Below are 20,162 nucleotides of genomic sequence, written 5' to 3'. Positions count from 1 at the left end.
ACTCCTGGTGGGCTGATGTACGGTAGGACAACTGTCCAAGCAATTAACCCTCATGTTCAGCCATATGTTCCTCCCATACATACACAGGGATTCAAACTCAAAAGGTTAGGGTTAGACAATCAACTTTTTTTTTTTTTTAATTATTTTTTATTATTTCCATCAATAAGTAATATATATACCAGCGTACTGTGTAATTTCATACTCCAATCAGAATACAACTCCTAGTAGTAACAGTATTCCTCTACTCCACAGGATCTTAAACTACACTCATGCATGCTCACTCATACTTTTACATACACACCTCCCCAACCATACACTCTCCATGCTTCCACTCATCCACATATATCATTTATCCACATTCCACTCATCCACATATATCTTTCACATTTTTGACACACAAACCCAAACACACACCAACCACACGTAATCAACTTTTCAAACCTTTTATTTAGCTGTGGAAAGGTGTGGACATCAAATCAAAGCATAGTCAAACTAAGCCTTGTTGAACATACTATTTATCACACCATATGACAACTAATTAGTAATAAAAAAATAAGGGACCATTGAAATAGGGTATGACCACAGATGTGTGTGCTGTGTATTACTCATCATCAGCAAACAGGAAACATTTTATAGGAAAACAACAAAGAAACACAATGTGTATTTGACATCATTTAAATATAACCTATTTTGCTTTTGTTGGTTGAGGACTGTCAAAAGTGTCAGATGTGCATGACAAGATGGCGCTATTTTAACTTTCGGCAACTACAGTACATCGCAGCTCCTACTTAAACTCTCAGTTAAAGTTACTAGTTGAATGTTTAGTGAGTGTCTTGTTTACATAAATTCAACTGAAAACCCACCACAACGGGATCTGTTCCTGGCCCAGGGGCAAACCTGGACAAAGACTAATGAAATTCAAAACTTTTCAAACACCAGTCTACACGTGCACTTTGTCAGAGAACAGTTCTCGTCTTACATTTGGTGCCCAGTTTCCCAGCCAGTATTGTTGGTCTTTAGTGTGTTTTTATTTTATTTCCGAGCCTTTAGTCCCACTGACTTCCAGGACTCAGACTTTAATTCCTCTGGCAAACACTTATACTCATATAATACTCATCAGTATTCAGTCTGGTTGTATAGATCTATAAAGCAACTAGAAATTGCTAGTTTCTCATTCAGTCTGTGTGCTTTAATGTGTAACTTACACATTCAAATCCATTTCCTCTGTCATGTCCCTATTTCTGAAATCCACTTAAGGCTCTTGGGAGCCATGTTGCTTTTCCTGTTTCCAGGGTAATAACTATCGCTGAAAGAGCGTTTAGCGGCCTTAAGTTGAGAGGAAATCCGCCACGACTCCACAGCCGTCTCTAAGTCTGGCAGGATGTCAGGGACAACAGCTTGCTCAGCTATAAAGACTATCATCTCCACGACCAACAGCAGGACCCAACCTAGAGCCCCTAGCCAATAGGAGGAGCCAAGGCTGGAGAAGTCTTGACGGATTTCTTCTCGGTGCTGATGGGTGAAAAGAGACCAGCTGAGGAGGAAGAAAAAACCTGTAGATAGAAGAAGAAAAAAAACGGGTCGAATCAAGTATCATTGCGAGGAAAAGAAAAAAGTCATTAAGGTCAATTATTATGTGCCTGGAGGTTTAGAAAAGAGTTTGTATGATAATGAACTGCAATTCCAAGGAAAGTAAAAAAAAAATAAAAAAAAATAAATAAATAAAAAGTCTCTTTAAAAACCGCTGCCGTGCAGGGTATGTAAATGACTAGTACATAAAAGAATTTCTGGAAGTGTGGGTTTGACATGAACTACACAAACCAAAAGGCTATTTGGAGGTTAATTAGAAATGGGGCCATTTTTATGACTTTACTTGGATGGTATATATTATTTTAAACCTCCCAAAACAACACCAATGTAATTATTAATAAAGTGAAACACAAACACATGCTGTGTGGTTTACATAAGTGTTGTGAGCAGTGCAGTGGTGTTACCTGTAGAGGCCATAGTGAGCAGCAGCAGTGTGGATGGGTAGAGGGCCTGTCCTGCCATGAGGAGAGAGCGAGTGTTTGAGTAGGAGCGCACCGTCCGAGATGTCCAGCAGAGGGCAAACACCAAACACAAAGCACCAGTGCTCACAGCCATGAGGAAGGAAACGACTCCAAAGACTCTCTCTGCTTCCACGGCTGGAACATACAACACCATGCACACAGTTCAAAGTGGGAACGGTAAACTGGACTGATTGATATTAACTTGAAGTTGCCACATTTATATTACTTTCTACTAGGGTTGAGCGATTTTTGTTGCAAACTTTTACAAATACACTACCGGTCAAATAGTTTAGGGTCACTTAGAAATTTCCAGTCCACTCCATTACAGACAGAATACCAGCTGAGATCAGTTGCATTGTTTTTTTTTTTAATCAGGGCAGCAGTTTTCAGATTACATTATGTGCTTACATAATTGCAAAAAGGGTTCTCCAATGTTTTCTCAGTTAGTCTTTTAAAATGATATCAGATTAGTAAACAGAATGTGCCTTTGGAACATTGGATGAATGGTTGCTGATAATGGGCAATGTAGATATTGCATTAAAGATCAGCCACCCACTCAGATCAGCTGGTATTCTGTCTGTAATGGAGTGGAATGGAAATGTCTACAGTGTTTGAACAATTCGGCATCGTACTTACAAAAACATAACACAAATATATTAATTCCCATCCAAAGAAGATTACAACCTTACTTAATGATAAAAAAAAATAAAACTCAAGAAGAAAGGCACTTCAATACATAAATAGAAAAAAAAGAAGTAAAAAATAAATAAATAAACAGTACAAAATACAGACAATACAATACAAAGAAAAGGTGAAATTAAATGGGTTAGGGTTAACATGTCGAATCCCTTAATATTTAAGATATACTCTGTAACAGTAATAAACCCCACAGACGTGTTTATGTCAAAGGCAGAAATGTGTGTGTGTGTGTGTGTGGGGGGGGGGGGGTGGTCAACAGGCGATTATGCATGACAACACATTTAAGGAAAACCCACTCTCGGTTTCTCACTGCAGGGGCACATGTGGTTGATGGCGTCTTGAAACTCAGATATCTCTCCTATATCTAATTTCACAAAGAAAAGGTGAAATTGAATGTAGGCTATATAATCACATTTCCTTGAAAAAAATCTTGCAGTACATCAGCTATATAAATACTTTTATTATTAATAATTTGGATAGACTCAAAAACAATTCGAAATTCAATTCTGAAGTGAGTAAAAGCTGGCCGAGATTAAGAAAACGTCGCTTTATGGATATGAAATTTCCCTTGTAGAATTAATAGGTTGACAATCCTATGTATTGTTTTGTTTTTGTGATTACGATTCAATCTGCCATTTTGTTTTAGCTACATGTTGCACCTTCTACGATCATTTTCGATAAAGTAATACAAAATAAATGAAAAATCCACTGAAAATAGGACGTTTCTGTTGACAATCTGTGATATGTAAAATTATTCCAGCATTTATCTTATGAAAAAACAGTAAATATAATGGGATAAGATATAAGAGGAAGACAAAATGTTAAATTAGACCAAATATTTCACATTTGATTAATCGCGGTCTTCACGATTAGCTGATCGCATTCTTTCAAATCGCTAATTTGATTTGAAAACGATGAATCCTTCAGGCCTAGTCTCTACTAGAAATACTGTAGGCAGCATGATGAAGTCAAACATGGCCCTGACACATTCCCTGAAATGATGATGATCACATGTCCCTGCCTACAACTGAAACCAAAAACGTCAAATCAAGAGTTCATGGACTTTTAGGTTTTCATGTATATTGAGCTCACACTACATTACATTTATTCTGAAAGTGTTTTTGCACAATAAAAATGACACATTGGAGTACAACAAACTGAGAGATGGAACAATTTCTTTTTGTGAATAATTACCAGCAGTTTGAGTCACTTGGGTGTTTTTTTTTCTTGGTTAATTTTTTAAATAATTAACCAAGAATTAATCTTAATAATTTTATTTAAAAAAATATGTTTCCTTATTTTTTTTTATTTTTTTTTATAATCAATATCATTAAATGTGTTATTAAATAAGGTTTTTATAGTTTGACAATCGCTTCCAATAAAAACTTGCAGCAGTCTTCAGCCTTTTTGGGAAGTGAATTATCTGGCAGCATACCTGTGGTGTGTAGTGAACAAACTGTCAGGGGACCTAATTTCTTTGACAAAAAAACAAACAAGATGTAGCTGACAAAGACCAGCTGACCAAAATTTCAGCTCATTTGCCTCCGGCCAAATGTGAAAACTTCAGCAGATGCAAAGAATGCACTTCTCTGGTACAGGAGCGAGCTCAAACTTGTTTACTACTGCCTAGAAGCTGCCTTGCAACCCAGTGTTTTTTCAAATGCTCCTCCTGATGTTGATCCCCTCTAGAGATTAAGTGGTGGGATATTTTAGCAAAACCCGTACCTTAATTAACACAGCACAGCAAATACATGTTTATGCCTCATTCAATATGAATGAAATACATGTTATTCCACGTTATACTGTACGACAGTCACACCTTTAACCTTAACGGGTAAGTGACAGCTTCAGACAGATGACAACTTTGATTTGTTGACTGCAGTAAAATGTCAGTTATGTAAATGTGGCTTGTTGCTCACCGTTGAAGACAATGCCATCTGTAGGATTTGTCTGGTCACTTTTAGTGTTATTCCACTCCGTCCAGAGTCCCCTCTCCTTCAGCCAGAATGGTGTCCAGACTGCATAGCACACACACAGGCTACCCACCAACCCCACACAGGACTGAGAAAACCTGAAGCGACTGCCAGAGTCCGCCAGCTCCAGCAACTTCATATTTCTACACCACTGAGAGAGAAAGAGAGAGAGAGAGAGAGAGAGAGAGAGAGAGAGAGAGAACAGAAGGCAGGGAAAACAGAAGAGACAGGAATAAAAATGGTGTAATTAGTGTAATAAAGTTGGGTAACAGTAGGAAAGTCTCTTAGAACTAACCTCGTCATTTAGTTCATATACAGTACCAGTATCAGCTTAAGAATGTGGAATTGTAAGCAAAGTACTGTCTTACCTTTGTTGTTGTAGACCATAAAGGTGTCAGGAACAAAGCTGTGAAATTAGTCTGTGTACAGGTAAAACAAAGACTATACTACAGAAACTACTTATGGTTACTGCTGTACAAACACTACTGTACAAGCGCTTTGAACACACTGCTTGTACTGCTCAGGACCACAAGCCCTCACTCGCAAGTCAACCTTACTCCACCTCCGCTGCAATGGAAACTCCCCCAGTCCCCCATGCTAAATTTCCCTGTGAACTCTCACTGTAGAGAAAGTGAAAGCACCAACAATGGCCATTCAGTATTTGAGGAAGCAGAAGTTTGTGTAGCTAACATAAAGCAGCAAGGAAATAAAGAATAACTGGACATTAAAAAGGAAGTTTAGAAACATGTAGAATCCCTTAATATTTGAGATATACTCTCAGCAATAAACCCCACAGACGTGTTTATGTCAAACGCAGAAATGTGTAGGGGGTGTCAACAGGCGATTATGCATGACAACACATTTAAGGAAAACCCACTCTCGGTTTCTTACAGCAGGGGCATGTGATGTGGTTGATGGCGTCTTGAAACTCAGATATCTCTCCTCTTCGTCATACCACCCCCCTTCGCCTCCCATTGTAGCAACGGAATGGCCCCACAGCCCAGCCAGAAGGAAATATTAAAAAATAAAATGCCTTCAGAGCGTGTTTCGTACAAAAGAATATAGTAGATCTCTTAAAATAAAAACAAACATTTGAAAGTCAAGATATTTATCACTGCCCCATTCAGATCTCACTCTAAATGAAAGATTCTAGTCAAATAAAGAATAAATGAATTCATTTATTTACAGATCATTAACTTTACAGAAAGTGCAATACATTCTGACACAATAAAGTGCATATGAGCAAATAATAAAGTAAATAAAGAATGTACAATTCAGATTAGAATATTTAAGAGAAGAATAGAACGTGACTTTTGGTTGATTATATTTGGCATTCATTTAGAGTTGCAGTAAATAAACATACATATTTTCAGTCTGGATAACAAATAAAAAAACAAAAACAAGGCCATCTCCCTTAGCAGATTGAAAATAAGGCCTAGAGATGCAGAAAGAAAAGTGCTCCTGTCCTATCATGGCCTTGCCTGTTTTACTTTTTTTCCTTCTCTCCTCTTTAGCCTTCCCACAGCAAATATTCCCTGGTTACTTAAAAATAGGCATCAGATTTGACCTTGTGTCAGGTATTTGTGTCAAGCTTTGAACCATAAACCCAGAGACTAAGAAGGATGCTGATGTACTGCCGCTTGACATGTGGCCGCTACAATGTGGGCCCCTTTATTTTCTGGCTCTTTGCAGCAGGGCCTTGAATACATCAAGAATCTGTGGGTCCTCCCCAGCAGACAGCTCTGGAGTGTTTTTCTCCAGCCAATCGGAGGAGTGGATCTGGTGCCTGAGCGTGCCAATCAGAGAATCCAGACTGTCAGGCTTCGATGCTTGGCAGTCCAGCAACACTAAGTCTCCAGTGTCCAGCGGGCCTGTGTCAGTAACAGGGCAATCCTTCTCCATCAGCTGGTCGGATGACTTACTCTCGGGTGATGATGTTGAATTGACAACCGCAGCATTGTCTGAATCGTCACTGTCCTCTTTCTCAGATTTTTCGCTCTCATCACTGGCTTCTTTGATGGCGTGCGAATCGGGGCTTCCTTCAATTTCTTTCAAGGCCTCCCTAATCCGCTTCAGGCCTGAAATAACACAAAACATTAACTGAACAAGTCAGTAACTATTATCCAATCATTACCTAGCTTAAGACACAAAGCAGGAGATCAACTGGAATAAAACAAACCATTGACTGAACAAATGAAATAATAGATATGATCTAATCAATGTCTAGTTTAAGGCAGAAAATGTGAATTAGAGGGGGAAAAAACATAACTCACTATTTAAAAACTTGAAAAATAGATATCAACTTGTCAACATATATAATATAAGACAGGGAGTAGCTGAACAATTGAGTGGGCATATTACACTAGAGACTGACCGAGCTGAAGGTGGTGCTGTTGGTCTGCAAAGACAATCCGGAACCAGCCGGGCGTGGAGCAGCAGAAGGCCTGACCGCAGCTCACCACCACCTTGTGTCTGAGGAACCCCTTCCACAGAGACAACTCCTCCTCAAACGACGGCTCTCGGAGAAACTACCAAAATGCAGAGACGGAAGTGACACATTAAGCCCACAGGAACACAATCTTTTCCAGACATAACCACGTGTGGTTATTTTGCATTTGAAATTAGTGAGAGTGAGAACGGAAATATTAGCCCCAACATCTTAGCGTGACTTTGATCTTGGTACCTTTCTGAGGTCCGCCCAGACATACAGTGCAGCGTGTCTGTCCAGGTAGGGGATGCCCATACTCTGCAGCTCTCCGGTCAGGTAACTGTGAGCAGCTTTCAGTCTGCGCCTGTTCTCAGGCAAAAATTCCTTGCTGATCCACTCTGGAACACGAGTGTGTGAAGTGACAGTAGGTAAGTGTAAATGAAATGTTACAAGTCATATCAGAGGAAGGCAAAAAAAAGGGACGATATCTCTCAGCAACAGGGAAACTGCTGCAAAGCAAAATGTTTGAATTGCTGAAAAGCTTACATCCAAAATAATTTGAATTCATGCATTTACTCTTGACTGGTCTTTACCAAAAGGGGGTTGATGTGAGGATTGTTTTCTCAATACATTATGTTTGCAAAAGCACATGTGAAGCTTGGATCCGTACCTCTGTCCTGAAGCAGTTGTGCTACCTGGTGCTGGCTGTTTCCTGAGACACCGTGGAATGCGCCCAGCTGGGCCAACGCCTCCACAAGGTCTCTGTTCTCGGTATACAGAGTGCCTATTCTGATTCCTGCCATTGCAAAGTCCTGAAAACAACAAGAGGAAGTAAATAATGAAGAACGGTGAAAGCAAACGCCCACACGGGAAAAGCTGAGATTTCACTGTTCTGTGAGCGGCGATGTAAGAAGTCTCCTGTCTTCACACTCTCCTACATACTGGACGTACCTTGCTCATCCCCCACATTACATGTGTCCTCTGTGGATCAGGCAAACTGAAAAAAAAGAGCACATCGTTAGCAGCTAAGATGCTGTCTTCAGCCTCAGTTGTTATGATTAAAGGTCTAATAGAGTAATCAAGCAGAGGCTAGGTTCATGCAGTACCTGTCTATACCGAGGACACTGCTAAAGGAGACAGATTCATCAAAGACCGTCAGCATGTACACTTCATCAACGATACAGTGGAGCTCATTTCTAAAGCAGGAAAACGTGGAGAGAAAGAGACTATAAATATATACAGTGAGGCATTAATAAAACGTGGTTTTATATTGTCAATGATTGTTAATGACAAAGGAAATGCAACATAAATGTAAAATGGTCACTTCAACGCCGTACGTCAGTGTAAAAGCTCTGTGGTTTATGGTTACAACACCTCTGTGGAGGGAGTTAACTCTGGCAAGATCATTTAGAAACCAATAGATGATGCAGGAGACTCCTTGGCACATGGCTGCACTTGACAATATGCTAATGGTTAAGAGAGGTGATGAAACTTAATCAAGAGCGCTTGATATTCCACACACGGGACAGAGCTCTTGGGCCGTAAAATAAAAGAGATCACACTAGGAACTGTATGCAGTGCTTTGGCAATGTGCTTAAAATGAGCCACAGGACTGCTGGGAGGATGACAGTGAGATAACAGTGGGGCAAACATACCTTTTGGCGAATTCCAAGAAGGCAATCATCTCATCCGCGGTGTAGATCTCAGCCAGAGGGTTGTGGGGGTTCATCAGTATAACAGCTCGGATGATCAAACCCTAAAAGAGATGGCCAGATTCTAAATAACTAAAAATGTGTCTTCACAGTCTTTAGAAACAAAGCTGAAAAACCAATCACTGAGAAAAAGAGAGCATCCAAGACGTTTATCTAAACTAAGAACTTTATCCAAGGATTTCTGGAGTGGTTCGGTCTTCCTTAAAATATTCATTAAGGTCAAGTGCTTAAGAATAAATGCATTCATGAATTACCTCTTGCTTAGCTCTTTTCAGACCTTCTTCTAGTTTGCCTTCAGTAAGGTGGAAGGGTCGACTGTCTTTGCCATCAGCCTTAAAATAAAGTGACGAAACAACAACATTCAAATTGGACAACTGACAATGCTGCGTGAGATCACATGATGCATTTAAAGGTGAATGCAATGTCCATGTAAATATATATTATATTGAATGTATACGATCAGCAAGGCACAACAAGTACATACAGAATTACATTTTTAAACACAAGCACATAAGCTCTGCAAGTCAATCAGGCTCTGTATTCCTACCTCACAGGCAAGAGGAACATGGAAGAGTTTTACATCACTATACAATTGTAGATCCTCAGTGATAACGCCGTAGAAAGGAGTCGGAATGAGAATGGCATCTACAACATGAAAAACACAATGACCACATGAAATTGACACATACGGCAAGCAAACCCATATAAGCTGCTATTTAGGTTTTACTACTTTTGAGGTATCTTATGGCTGGTCAGTGCATTACCATCTTTAGTAAGGGTTTTACAACAGCTGTTTTGAAGGGCTCTGGGAAGCTGCCTGTTTGAAGATATGCATTTATATCCCCCAGAGTTAGATAAGTCCATACTACATACCCTTCTCATCTCCGTGCGCGTCGTAACTGTGTCTAACGCACCCACCGCTAGCCTCGCTTAACCCAGATCCTGGAGGTAACCGGCTCCATCTAGCCTACTGCTCCCAATAAGTGACAATATAACGCCAACATTTTTCCTATTTACATGTTGTGATTTGTATAGTCACAGCATGTACAAATAACAAGGTCACATGAGACACAGCCATCTTCTAACCGTATATAAACTGGGAACTATATTCTCAGAAGGCGAAGATGAGAAGGGTATGTATGGACTTATCTAACTCTGGGGGATACGGTGAATAAGCTAAAGTCCCAATAAGCCGACGTGTTCCTTTAAGAAATGCTGTAGGTACAGGGTTATTGGGGAGGTGGAGGAGTTACACTCAGTGGCAGCCTTGCAAAGCTCAATTAATGTAATACAGGTAACTTTTCCCACGGTTACATCTTTTTTTTTTTATTTATTTATTTATTTATTTTTTACAGGATTTTGTTGAAGTTATTCTGTTTTTGAAGAATAATGCAAGTTCTCCACAATTTGATGCAGAGAATGTGGGGCAGAGTTTCCAACATTCTCTTTAATAATATTGTATAAGTAATCCTTTCTTGCCAGAGGTATTGCATTGTTATAAGCAGTCATGGCTTCTTTGTATATATTACAGTGAACTGTGAGCTTAGTTTTCCTCCACTTTCTTTCCGCTGCTCAACAGATTCTCTTAACTTCATCAACAGCGGTATTATTTAACCATGGGGAGATTTTGTCAGTCTACCTCTTTTTAACCTTCAGTGGAGCAACAGTATTTAAAGCAGATGACAAGGTGTTGTTGAGACGTTCAATAATGGCATTTAAAAGAGCAGTCATGGCTGTATGACTCAAATTACTTCATAATATAAGAGAACTTTGCTTCAGCCTTCGCATTTAGGAATCTCTTTCAAAACAAAAATACCCTTTTAGTCTTTGTTATGATTAGGTTGGCATCAAAAAAAACATACAGTGATGCTCAGAAATAGGTAAGTCAGATACTGAGAAATTGTCCATGTTTAACCCTGTTGTATTTACTTCCTAAGTCTTGAATGTTTACCAGGCTGATGGGTGGCTTTATTAATAAGAATATTCAGGTCTGCTGTCAGGATTGATCTATCATATCTTGTGATACCAAGTGAGATCAGCTCTGAGAAAAGACCAACATGGGCTGCTTTTCAGGCTTGTGATTTTCAAAGCACTTATTGAGCTAAACAAATATATTTCAATGCCTAAAATGAGGCCTTGCTTGTAGTAGCACTAAAGCAATTTATGCAGCTGCCTACATCAAATAAATAAAAAAATGTAATGTTTAAATGATTATGCTACAACTTCCCCATTCTGTTATATTTTATTCAATGATAATTTTTAATAAAAAACTCTTCTGTCCTGTTGTCCTGTTGTTACGGTGTTGTGTTGTGTTGTTACTAATGATTGTATTCATACACTAGAGATATGGCTGTATTGTGTGTCCGTGACAGAGCATTCTAAACCTACCTTTAGGGTCACAAATTACTGCTGCAATACACGAGAAGAGGGAACCACAGCCATTCATCACCACAACCTGAACAAAGACACACATCCACCGTGTTATGAAAGACCCAATTAAGGCACAGAAGGAGGCCTGATAAATATGCTACCAATTCATCCACTTTCTAAAACAGACATTCATTACATCTGAATTTAAGTTGGTTACCCGCAAACAAAAAAAGCTGTGTTAGTTCAGTTGCAGCATTTAGCATCTTCATAATCATTACGGAGTTAATCAGATAAATTAATTGAATCCACTGCTATATTTTTTGAGAATGAATAACTGTTATCCAGTCCATCTTCTGCAGCAGCAGCATTAAAAAATTTTTTATATATATATATATATATATATATATATAAAAAAGACATTTGTCAGTAATTACATAATTTGCTGGACATCTGTATCAGTCATTTGAAGGGAGCCTTCTTCACACAAATCACAGAAATGCAGATTGACACAAGAACAAATCAAATGTAGTTATCAGGTTCAGGAGCAGGGCCACGCCTCAACCACACCTCTAATCACCCGTCAATACTTACTTACCTAGTCAACCCATCCCGCTCTGGTTGTCTCAGATTTCTCTACCCACCCTTCCTTTCCCTTTCATCAGTTCTCCTTCCTAACTCCTCCCTATCCACATCCCTTCTCCCCTCAGTCCTTCCTACTCACTCTGGTGCATACCTCTCCCATGTTTCATTCTACTGTATGTACCCCTGTATGACAGAGACCCCCACACTGAGTCTCCATCTGCCCGGTCTTCAGTACGTCCTTCTTCTACCTTCACCTCTCCCCTTTACATCCATTCATCTGTCCTCAACATCCAATACCTCCTGAATTTCCATTAAACCTTTAAATGACTGTTGTGGCGTGGTTAAAAAATGTATTTATTCCAACCTGTTCTTTGTTGACTACATTTGTGTTTGCCTTTTGTCTATGTCCCTTTTAAAATCAGAAAGACAGCAGCGTCGAAAAGTTAGTCTGTTTGCAAAAAGTAAAGGCTGCAAGTCAATCGGTGTGCTCCAGTCCCTTTCTTTTCCCTTGATGCTTTATGTATTGTGGTGATTTAAATTGTAAGAATATAAAATAAAAAATATACAATAAGGAAGACCACAATGTTAAAATACGTAATTAAAAGTCCGGCTGTCTGTGCTGTTTGTGGAAAATAAAAATAAAAAACATTTTTAAAAATAAATAAAGTCCTGCAGTCAATTTGTACCTATGGTAAAGCAAATCATTATTAGAAGTGTAATTTAGAGTTGATAGTGCAACTAGTCATTCTGAAGAATAGTTCCTTTTAAAATTTCAAATTATTAATAATAGATTAATGTATAGGTAGAACTGTAGTGCTGTTCAGGTGGCACTACAGTAGATGTTATAGTGTTCCGGAGTATAAACTCTAGAGAGAATAATATATTTACCTTTTGTACAGTGGGCTGGATGTAAAATCTTATTATGCAAAGTGCCCACTATCTACAGTCATAGTATAAATGTTGTACAATATTTCCCTCTGATATATTGTGGAAAGAATGCAAGTAGTGTAGTCTTACAGAATGTAAATATGATAAAGCACCTCAGAACTGTTACATTTTCCACCTCTGCTATTTACGCTATATGCTTTCCACAAACTCCCTTGTTTTTTAACACGATACAAGGCAGAATATATTGTTATTCCCTTCATATACAATATTTAGTATGGAATACTATATTATATAGCATATTCAATTGACTACCGTAGTTGTCTTACACACACGGTTCATATTGCTTGTGTTACATCCCTTCTAGCATTAAAAGCAATCATCTTTACTCACATTGTTAGCTTTCAATGGGTTTGGAGAACAGCAGTAGTGAGTCAGGAACTTTGCAACCTCCTCTCTCAGGCTGAAAGAGAGCAAGATGGAAAGGTTATGACAGGGTTTTACTTTGAACTACTACTTAATTCTTGTTAAAATGTAACATTACTACGAGCCGCTCATCTAGACAAAAATAAAGGTCCACTTGAATCTCTTACAATGTGTGTCCCTTCCAGTCTGAATACTGCAACAAGGATGGGTCAAAATGTGGCATGTCAGGCTTGGTCAGCTGTAGCAGAAAGGAAAAGGAAATGGATTTGTGAATGCAGGCAGAACAATTTAGATTACCAGGATGTGAGTGCACTGTTAATCTTACCCGTTTACCAAGAACATCATAGCATAGTTTGTTTTCACTGGTACCCATGTTGATTATGCCCTGGAAGTAAGAAAAATGGCTTATGAGTAATTGTTTTGGTGTCATTTTTTTTTTGCCACATCAGAGCTGTCTGACAGCTGTATTTATTCATGACACAGACTCACATCAGGGTTCTTTGTGTCATGGTGTTTGTCCATTAAATATTGGGCATAGCCCTCCTGAAGAATGCCTTGAGTCTGTCGGATGCTGTTACCACGGTTGGACAGGTACACGCTAGGGCCAAGAGTTCCTGCACCTCTCAGTGCTGCCAAAACACTCTGAGACATTTTGCAGGCCTTGACAGATGCAGGCGGTGTTGACTCTATTGTCTCCCGAGTGGAAACAGCCTGTGTAGTGGGAGCCTCTGAAGGTGGTTGAGATAAAGATGACGAGACAGAGGGGGCGGCCGTGGTCATCAGGGATGCTGACAGATGAGCTAGGGGTGAGACGGAGGGGTCAGTCGGTGTTGTCGCGGCGGTCGGAGCGCCCTGTCTGACAGCAACCAATACCCCTGTGAGCATGCTGAACAGGCGGAGCTCATGCTGGCGCTCCTGTTCCGCCCTCCTCTCCTCCCGCTGTTCCCAGCGCTCCTCAGCCTGCAGCTCTCTCTCCAGCCGCGCCTCCTCCAGGGAGAGGAGGCGCTCCTCTGCTGACTGCTGCCATTTCAGGAAGCTGGCCAAGGCTTTATCCAGGCTTCTTTGGCCAACGCATCTAGCGCCCCCATAGCTCCATGATGTCTTGCCACCCAGGCGACGCTTCCTCTGTCTCACAGAGGTTGGGGGACGAGAACCCTTCTTACTGGGCCCCTCTGATGTGTCCTGTGGCCCAGGACCACCAAAAGCCTGGCTGACAGCTGTGGCGGAACCAGCAATGTTCAGGTCACTAAAGCCTGGGGATGTGAAAAAGAGAAATAACGTGTCAATAATCATTTTCTAAACTCATGTTAATGACAGTAATAGTGATGATGATGATGATTCTAGTATTTGGATTGACAACCTGAAGGTGAGATTCTCGCATTTGTTGAGCTCTGTCCATGACCCAGAGAGTCGTCTGGCCCCGGTAGAGACTGGCCATCAGTTTCCTGGTCATCTTCAGAGCCATAGTACATCTCGGGGGGAGCGACACCTGAATTCAGCAGGCTCTCCTCAACATCTTCACATTTAATATCTAGTGAATCTCCAGGTTTTGGAGGCTGACCAAACAGAAACCCACCTGAGGAGGCAGGACCAAAGGTGCCGGCTGGAACTCCTTGCAGGTATGCCTCAGGCCCACCTGGGCACTGAAACACCTGTTGGGCTATGACAGCTCCGCCCAAGGAGGAGTAGGTAATAGCCGGCCGGTTCGCCAGCACCCTGTCCATCACATCATAGAACTTCCAAGACCTCATTTTGTGATTGTCCTTAATGCGGCGGTACTCCAGCTTCATCTTTTTGATCTTCTCCCTGCACTGGTCACCGGTACGGTAAATGCCCTTTTCGCGCAAGATGTGGGCTATGCGGTCAAATACACGCTGGTTGCGCAATGAGCTCTCCAATTCAATCTGGACCGATTCATCGGACCACAGCTGGAGCAGCTCCACTATCTCCGGGTCAGTCCAGTTGCTGCCTCGCTCATGCCTCCTGCCGCGAAAGTCCATCCTGTAAGTTACAGGAGGTGTTCTGCAACGCAAGATGACGGGGCAATATGAAGACACATTGGTAGCCTAGCCTACAGTACCTCTGTCATCCTGACTTCAGGAGCACCTAACGTCAAAAAAATGGAGCTTTAAGTGGACACATGTATTCTTAACGTTAATGTTTAAACAATACTAAGATACACGTTATTTTACCTTACTTATCTCACCGTTAATCAAAAGTGCAGCTCTTCGGAAACAGATTGTTGTGGAGCTTTTACTCAGATGTGACATCAACGTAGGTAGAAACTGTCACGGCTGGTTAACCCGATTTGGATAACTGGTTTGGACTGGCAAAGCTTTGTTCAACCGGTGCTAAGAGATAGAATTCATTATTTGAGCAAATTTGTCACATCTTGGCGAGATGGGGAATAGGAATAGACGCGTACAAAAAATATCTACATCCGGGTTGACGGCACATGCGTGCTGTTCTTACTCCGGGATAACTTTGGTCCGTGCTAAAGGAGGGGCTGCTGAAAGCGAGCTGGGTTTTATGCCAGGCTGTAACGGGTAGACACAACCATACGGAGTAACGTTAGAGCTATGTGTCTTGGCCCCCTCTACCGTACGGTGTGCTTTTTATTCATGTGTGTAAGTTGAATAGATATCCAGAAGATGGCGGTCACACACAGCAGTACATATGTCTATGCATACAAGCTATCTGGAAAACAAGGACGTGTGTTTTGGCTACAAGCGTAGGCCAGAATCCTATTTAACTATAAAATAACCATGACAGCGGTTGGAATCAACCCAAACAACCATAATTCTTACAAAAAAGGCTTTGACTTACCGTTAGACAAACATGAATCGAGGCTTTGTCACTAAATATAATTTCCTTGTATTAAAGGATACTTTTTACTGTTATAAATCATGGATTTATATTTAATATTATACCACGTATTAATGTATTCTACCTGATTAAGAAGGTAAACTGTTAATGTCGAATAAAAAGTGGATAACCGTGACCTTAGGTAAGTTTATTCCTGCTTCGGGCTACATCAAACGGCCACCCGCCCATTTCAACGACCACGGTGTTACAAATCAAGCATACGCGACAGTCCAGTCAGCTCTAAACGTGACGTATTTCCTGGAGAAAGGATTTTGTGGCAGTTTGTTGTTATCTCCAGCCAGTAGTGAACCGTTATATTGTATTGGCACGTAGCCTCTTACTCTCCCTTTCTTCTATCCGTATATTTACTTTGCGTTTGTAAATGAATGCCAGCAAAACAAGCCATGTGAAATAACTCAACCCGTTAGAAGAAACCGTTAAAGAAATAACTGGGTGCGACGGTTGAAGTTAACGTTAACTGGCAAAATATAACCATAGTGGTGGTGGCAAGTTGTTGGCGGATAACATCAAGGCTGCTTAGTTGAATTCAACACTTTTGGAGGAGGATGGGCGTGTTCGGATTGCATTATTATTCATCTCCTGGACCAAGTAGAGGTGAGGTGTAAAGTTGAAAGTCAAGCCTCAGGAGGAAGGACAGTCTCCGCCCGGAGGAAGAAGAGAAGGAGGAGGCATGACGTCTCGTTTCTTAGTTTTTGTAAAAGCCACGAGTTAGATGTGTTCAAAGCAGAGAGGGGAGCTGTAGCAGAGTGGGTGGGAACAATGGGAGTATTTGCGGAAACTATAAAGGCTATTTTAGCATAAAGTCTCTGCCAGCGCAGCCGACATCTCTTACCAGTCTTCCCAGTAAGGTGAATCTTTCCCCAGTGAGGTAACAGGCTTAATCCAGTATAGCTAGGTGACGGAGACATGACTTGACCAGCTTTGGTCCGCAGCGCTTCCTGTCTGAAGTTTATTTTTGGTAAGATTACGGCATGTTTGTTGTTGTCATGTTTTTACTATGTAGTTTTCTGCAGCATGTCTCATTTGACTCTGTTAATTCAAATTTATGTTCTGCTTTCCTCCCTCCTCTCTGTCTCTCTTGCGCACACACTCGATACATTTTCTTTTTGTCTTACTTATTCACGCTGGAGCCTTAATAGGCTAAACCAGAGACGGTTTAGAGCTCTTTGGCTAAACCGCTCATCGGGTACTTTTAGGCTATCTGTGTATTGTGTGCATTGCTGTGATATATTTCAGTTAGTCCTGCTTGGCAAGGCATAGATTGTTTAGACTAATTTTACGCACTATTCCTCTTCACACAGGCACCAGATATGTGTGCCTATTTTGAGAATATCAAAGTGAGCTCAGTTTGAACCAACAAGGTGAAAAACTCAATTTAAAGTTATCGCACTCATCCTATCTTGTCCTCTGGTTATCAGTGTTATTTTATATCTCAAGTGCAAATTACGGATGTCTGGGATCTCAGCAAGTGAGCAAGTCAAGGCCATCAGCTTTTGAAAGGAACTGCACGGCTCCAAGTCCCCCCCCTGAATCTGATTACACTACCTCGCTGCATCAAAGATTACCTTATAAAACTAATCTTTTGTGCATCCCTTTGTTTTGCCTAAATCTTGCCAAGGCCAGTTAAGAGATCAAAGCTATTAAAAGGGTTGGTCCTGGCTCCATTATGTTTATTTTTGCCAAAGGAAGTCAAACTGAGTGGTTCACATACACATTTGCCCTGAACACCACCTCTCCAGCTCTGTTGATTCATCACCAGCGCTGGGTTTAACAATACTGGTAATTCTTCAGGTGTGAACTGAGCTCTTAGGAGCACACATTTTATAAGAAGCATAAAACAGGAATGCAGTGGAGGAGAAAGAAGTAGGAAGACAAACTTGTCAACGATATAACTCATCTATAAACTAGGGCAGCGTGTTGTGGATGAGAGGAAGTTTGACACAGGGAACAATGCCAAGATTCAGATGGCTGTTAAAAGTTGGTTTGGATGTCTCTGTGGGACATTACTTACAGAATTGATTCTTTCTCCTGGACACATTGCTCCTGCCCTCGACAACATTTTATCAGGCTTTTTCATCTCCGTAGCTCGTAGGCAGTGGGAGCGAAGATGGATCAGGCGTTAGTGTTACTCAGTCATCACTGCGTGCTCACTCACTTCAAAGTGTGTCTCAGATTATCGTCGTACAGCTCACTTCCAGCTGTGTCCCGCTGTCCTGACAGAGCACACCGTACCTGTGCAATGCCCGTGGTTTTCCAATCGCACTCTTAACATGAAGCAATTTTCCCTCTCAGGAAAGAATGCTTGGCTGTCAGGGGTACTTCACAAATGCTGCAGTTCTCTTCTGTGCCTTGGTTTTCTGTGAGAGGGCAGCCCAGAGCACATGGTGGGTGTTGATTTGGCGGGTGGGCAGCCTGAAATAGAGCTGGAGTGCCGCATATGGTCTGTCACAGGCTTAGTGTGCTTGTCATTACCAATGGAAATCACCTGTTCATCCCCATCAAGAGTAGATGTGTTATCTTGTCACATTATGTTTATTGCGTCTTTCCGGAGTGATTCTAATGTAGTGGTAGTTACCTGGGTGCATATGCTGTATTCTCATGTAACCGTAGGCTCCTGCTGCTGTTTACTAAGCAGTTTCTCTGCTACAGCTAGGGGACTCAAGTGTTTTCCTGGTCAAACCCATTTTCCAGATGGGTAGGAAAATCTAATTGACTACTTTCCAGTCTCAATCCCAGTTCTCTTAATTCCAACTCTTCACTTTATAAGAGGTAGATCTAGATGTGGGTTATACTTACAAAAATCAAATAATATAATGTGTTGGACTCCGTGCCATAATACTGATAATGTGGTGAAATTATCGGTTAGACTGCTGGTATTTTAATCAGCAGTGGAAATCATGGCCAAGCAGATAGTCATTCATTAATCATTTCACTCTGCTACAACTGACCAATGCTGGATTTCTGAGGCCAAAACCAAGATGGATGTTTGAGAGTGTTACAAGAGCTGGCTGGTGTACATTGTTTTTGTCAAGGATCCCTCACATTTGGCTAATTAAGAGTTGTGACAAAGATGTTCCAGGAGGCCAGATATTTTACAGTTGAGCAATAAGCATACGCTTAAGATGGCAATAACAGGAAATCCAAAGATGAAGGTAATGAACAGTACACTTGAAATGTAATTATGAAATTATTATAAATAGCTTTAAATGCAAACCTAAATACCAAACCTGCTAAAATATACCAGAACTGCCATCCTAAATAATCTGTGATAAGCAAGTATTGGCCAGTAATATAGATCCTACTGATATGTGTGTCAGGCTGTAGCTCACAATACCATTTAGGCCATTATATATAGCTATGACACAGCCTGAAAGATCAGCAAAAGACAACATATTGTTAACTATATTGGCAACATATTGATACAGTATTAATTTTATCATACTGATATTATTGTATATCAGTATGTATATTGTATTGTGTATATATACATACATATGTATAGATCTTGCTGGATTTTTGCAAAATCAGTTTACAGCAGACTGGCTTATAACATATCTTAACAGCTAGTGTTGCTCAAAGCTGCAAGTCTGTAGCATACAGATAATGATATCAAGACAATAATGAATGCACAGTCTTAAGCACTCTCAGTACAGTTGAATAGTGAGGAGGACAGGAATCCCTGTGGTTTGTTTGTACATCCCAGTCGTGTTCTGATGGCCACTCAGCAGCTCTACCGGAGCGGTCGGGGGTGAAGTGCACCTCAGCCGTCAATTCTGAGGCAGAGGAGAGGATTGCTCATTATGAATTTTCTTGACAGAACGTCTAAGCAAAGTGTTTTGTTAGGGACTGCCTGTTGTTGCTGCTGTTCTGTTCCATAATAGGACCTATTGAGCAAAATGTTTCGCTTGAAACCGACAGTGCTGAATTAATGATTCAAAGCTGTTCTTGTTATTTTAGCATACCACAGGTCACTTATTAGAGTTGGATATCGTTTGGATTTTTACGACTCCCAAGCCGAACCGGTACTTTTAAAACGATCCCGATTCTTGAAAAACTGAAAAATGACATCAAAGAAAGACTCTTTTATAGATTTGGTAGCCGTAATATGCTTTTACGTCCGTTTTGGTGAGCCCAGAGGGAAAATATGGCA

The 20,162-nt window shown here is 40.7% G+C and overlaps 3 protein-coding genes across 7 annotated transcripts in view; 1 reads left to right on the top strand and 2 right to left on the bottom strand.

Moving 5' to 3' along the window:
• Nucleotides 1-429: 429 nt before the first annotated feature.
• Nucleotides 430-5,304, bottom strand: LOC144522426 (uncharacterized). The gene is made up of 4 exons (XM_078257487.1): nt 5,092-5,304; nt 4,670-4,874; nt 1,995-2,186; nt 430-1,553 (listed from the first exon to the last, which is right to left on the bottom strand). Exons 2-4 carry the CDS (start codon nt 4,860-4,862, stop codon nt 1,228-1,230), a joined length of 711 nt encoding a protein of 236 aa, XP_078113613.1. The 5' UTR covers nt 4,863-4,874; nt 5,092-5,304; the 3' UTR covers nt 430-1,227.
• A 579-nt stretch (nt 5,305-5,883) lies between these two features.
• accs (1-aminocyclopropane-1-carboxylate synthase homolog (Arabidopsis)(non-functional)) lies at nt 5,884-16,182 on the bottom strand. Of its 3 annotated transcripts, none has more exons than XM_078257480.1 (16): nt 15,319-16,182; nt 14,487-15,148; nt 13,616-14,379; nt 13,452-13,511; nt 13,294-13,364; nt 13,094-13,163; nt 11,252-11,318; nt 9,411-9,508; nt 9,118-9,195; nt 8,807-8,907; nt 8,258-8,347; nt 8,103-8,148; nt 7,822-7,963; nt 7,407-7,549; nt 7,098-7,251; nt 5,884-6,801 (listed from the first exon to the last, which is right to left on the bottom strand). In XM_078257480.1, the coding sequence occupies exons 2-16, from the start codon at nt 15,124-15,126 to the stop codon at nt 6,395-6,397; spliced, it is 2,931 nt and encodes a 976-aa protein (XP_078113606.1). In that variant the 5' UTR covers nt 15,127-15,148; nt 15,319-16,182; the 3' UTR covers nt 5,884-6,394. The 3 variants fall into 3 exon arrangements, with proteins under 3 accessions (XP_078113606.1, XP_078113607.1, XP_078113605.1); XM_078257481.1 differs by having other exon boundaries at nt 15,324-16,182; XM_078257479.1 differs by having other exon boundaries at nt 15,333-16,181.
• Nucleotides 16,183-16,242: 60 nt separating this feature from the next.
• The window catches only part of furinb (furin (paired basic amino acid cleaving enzyme) b), a 79,436-nt gene continuing 75,516 nt past the window's right edge, over nt 16,243-20,162 (top strand). The window contains exon 1 of one of the 3 annotated variants that reach the window (XM_078257483.1): nt 16,243-16,606. The gene's annotated coding sequence lies outside the window, so the exon portion shown is untranslated. Of the gene's footprint in view, nt 16,971-20,162 lie in introns of all 3 variants that reach the window. The other 2 variants (XM_078257482.1, XM_078257486.1) reach the window with 2 other exon arrangements.

This window comes from Sander vitreus, chromosome 8 (assembly GCF_031162955.1).
Source record: "Sander vitreus isolate 19-12246 chromosome 8, sanVit1, whole genome shotgun sequence".
NCBI lineage: Eukaryota > Metazoa > Chordata > Actinopteri > Perciformes > Percidae > Sander > Sander vitreus.
The sequence above is the reverse complement of the archived record's forward strand: the minus strand, read 5'-3'. Positions and strand labels throughout refer to the sequence as shown.

Coding starts and splice junctions, on each gene's coding strand:
- LOC144522426 (XM_078257487.1), bottom strand. CDS start 4,862: ATGAAGTTGCTGGAGCTGGCGGACTCTGGCAGTCGCTTCAGGTTTTCT. Junction 2,187..4,669: donor AGATGGCATTGTCTTCAACG/GTGAGCAACAAG, acceptor TGTATGTTCCAG/CCGTGGAAGCAGAGAGAGTC. Junction 1,554..1,994: donor GCTCACTATGGCCTCTACAG/GTAACACCACTG, acceptor TTCTATCTACAG/GTTTTTTCTTCCTCCTCAGC.
- accs (XM_078257480.1), bottom strand. CDS start 15,126: ATGGACTTTCGCGGCAGGAGGCATGAGCGAGGCAGCAACTGGACTGAC. Junction 11,319..13,093: donor ACCCATTGAAAGCTAACAAT/GTGAGTAAAGAT, acceptor GTCTTTGTTCAG/GTTGTGGTGATGAATGGCTG. Junction 7,964..8,102: donor TAATGTGGGGGATGAGCAAG/GTACGTCCAGTA, acceptor TGTTGTTTTCAG/GACTTTGCAATGGCAGGAAT.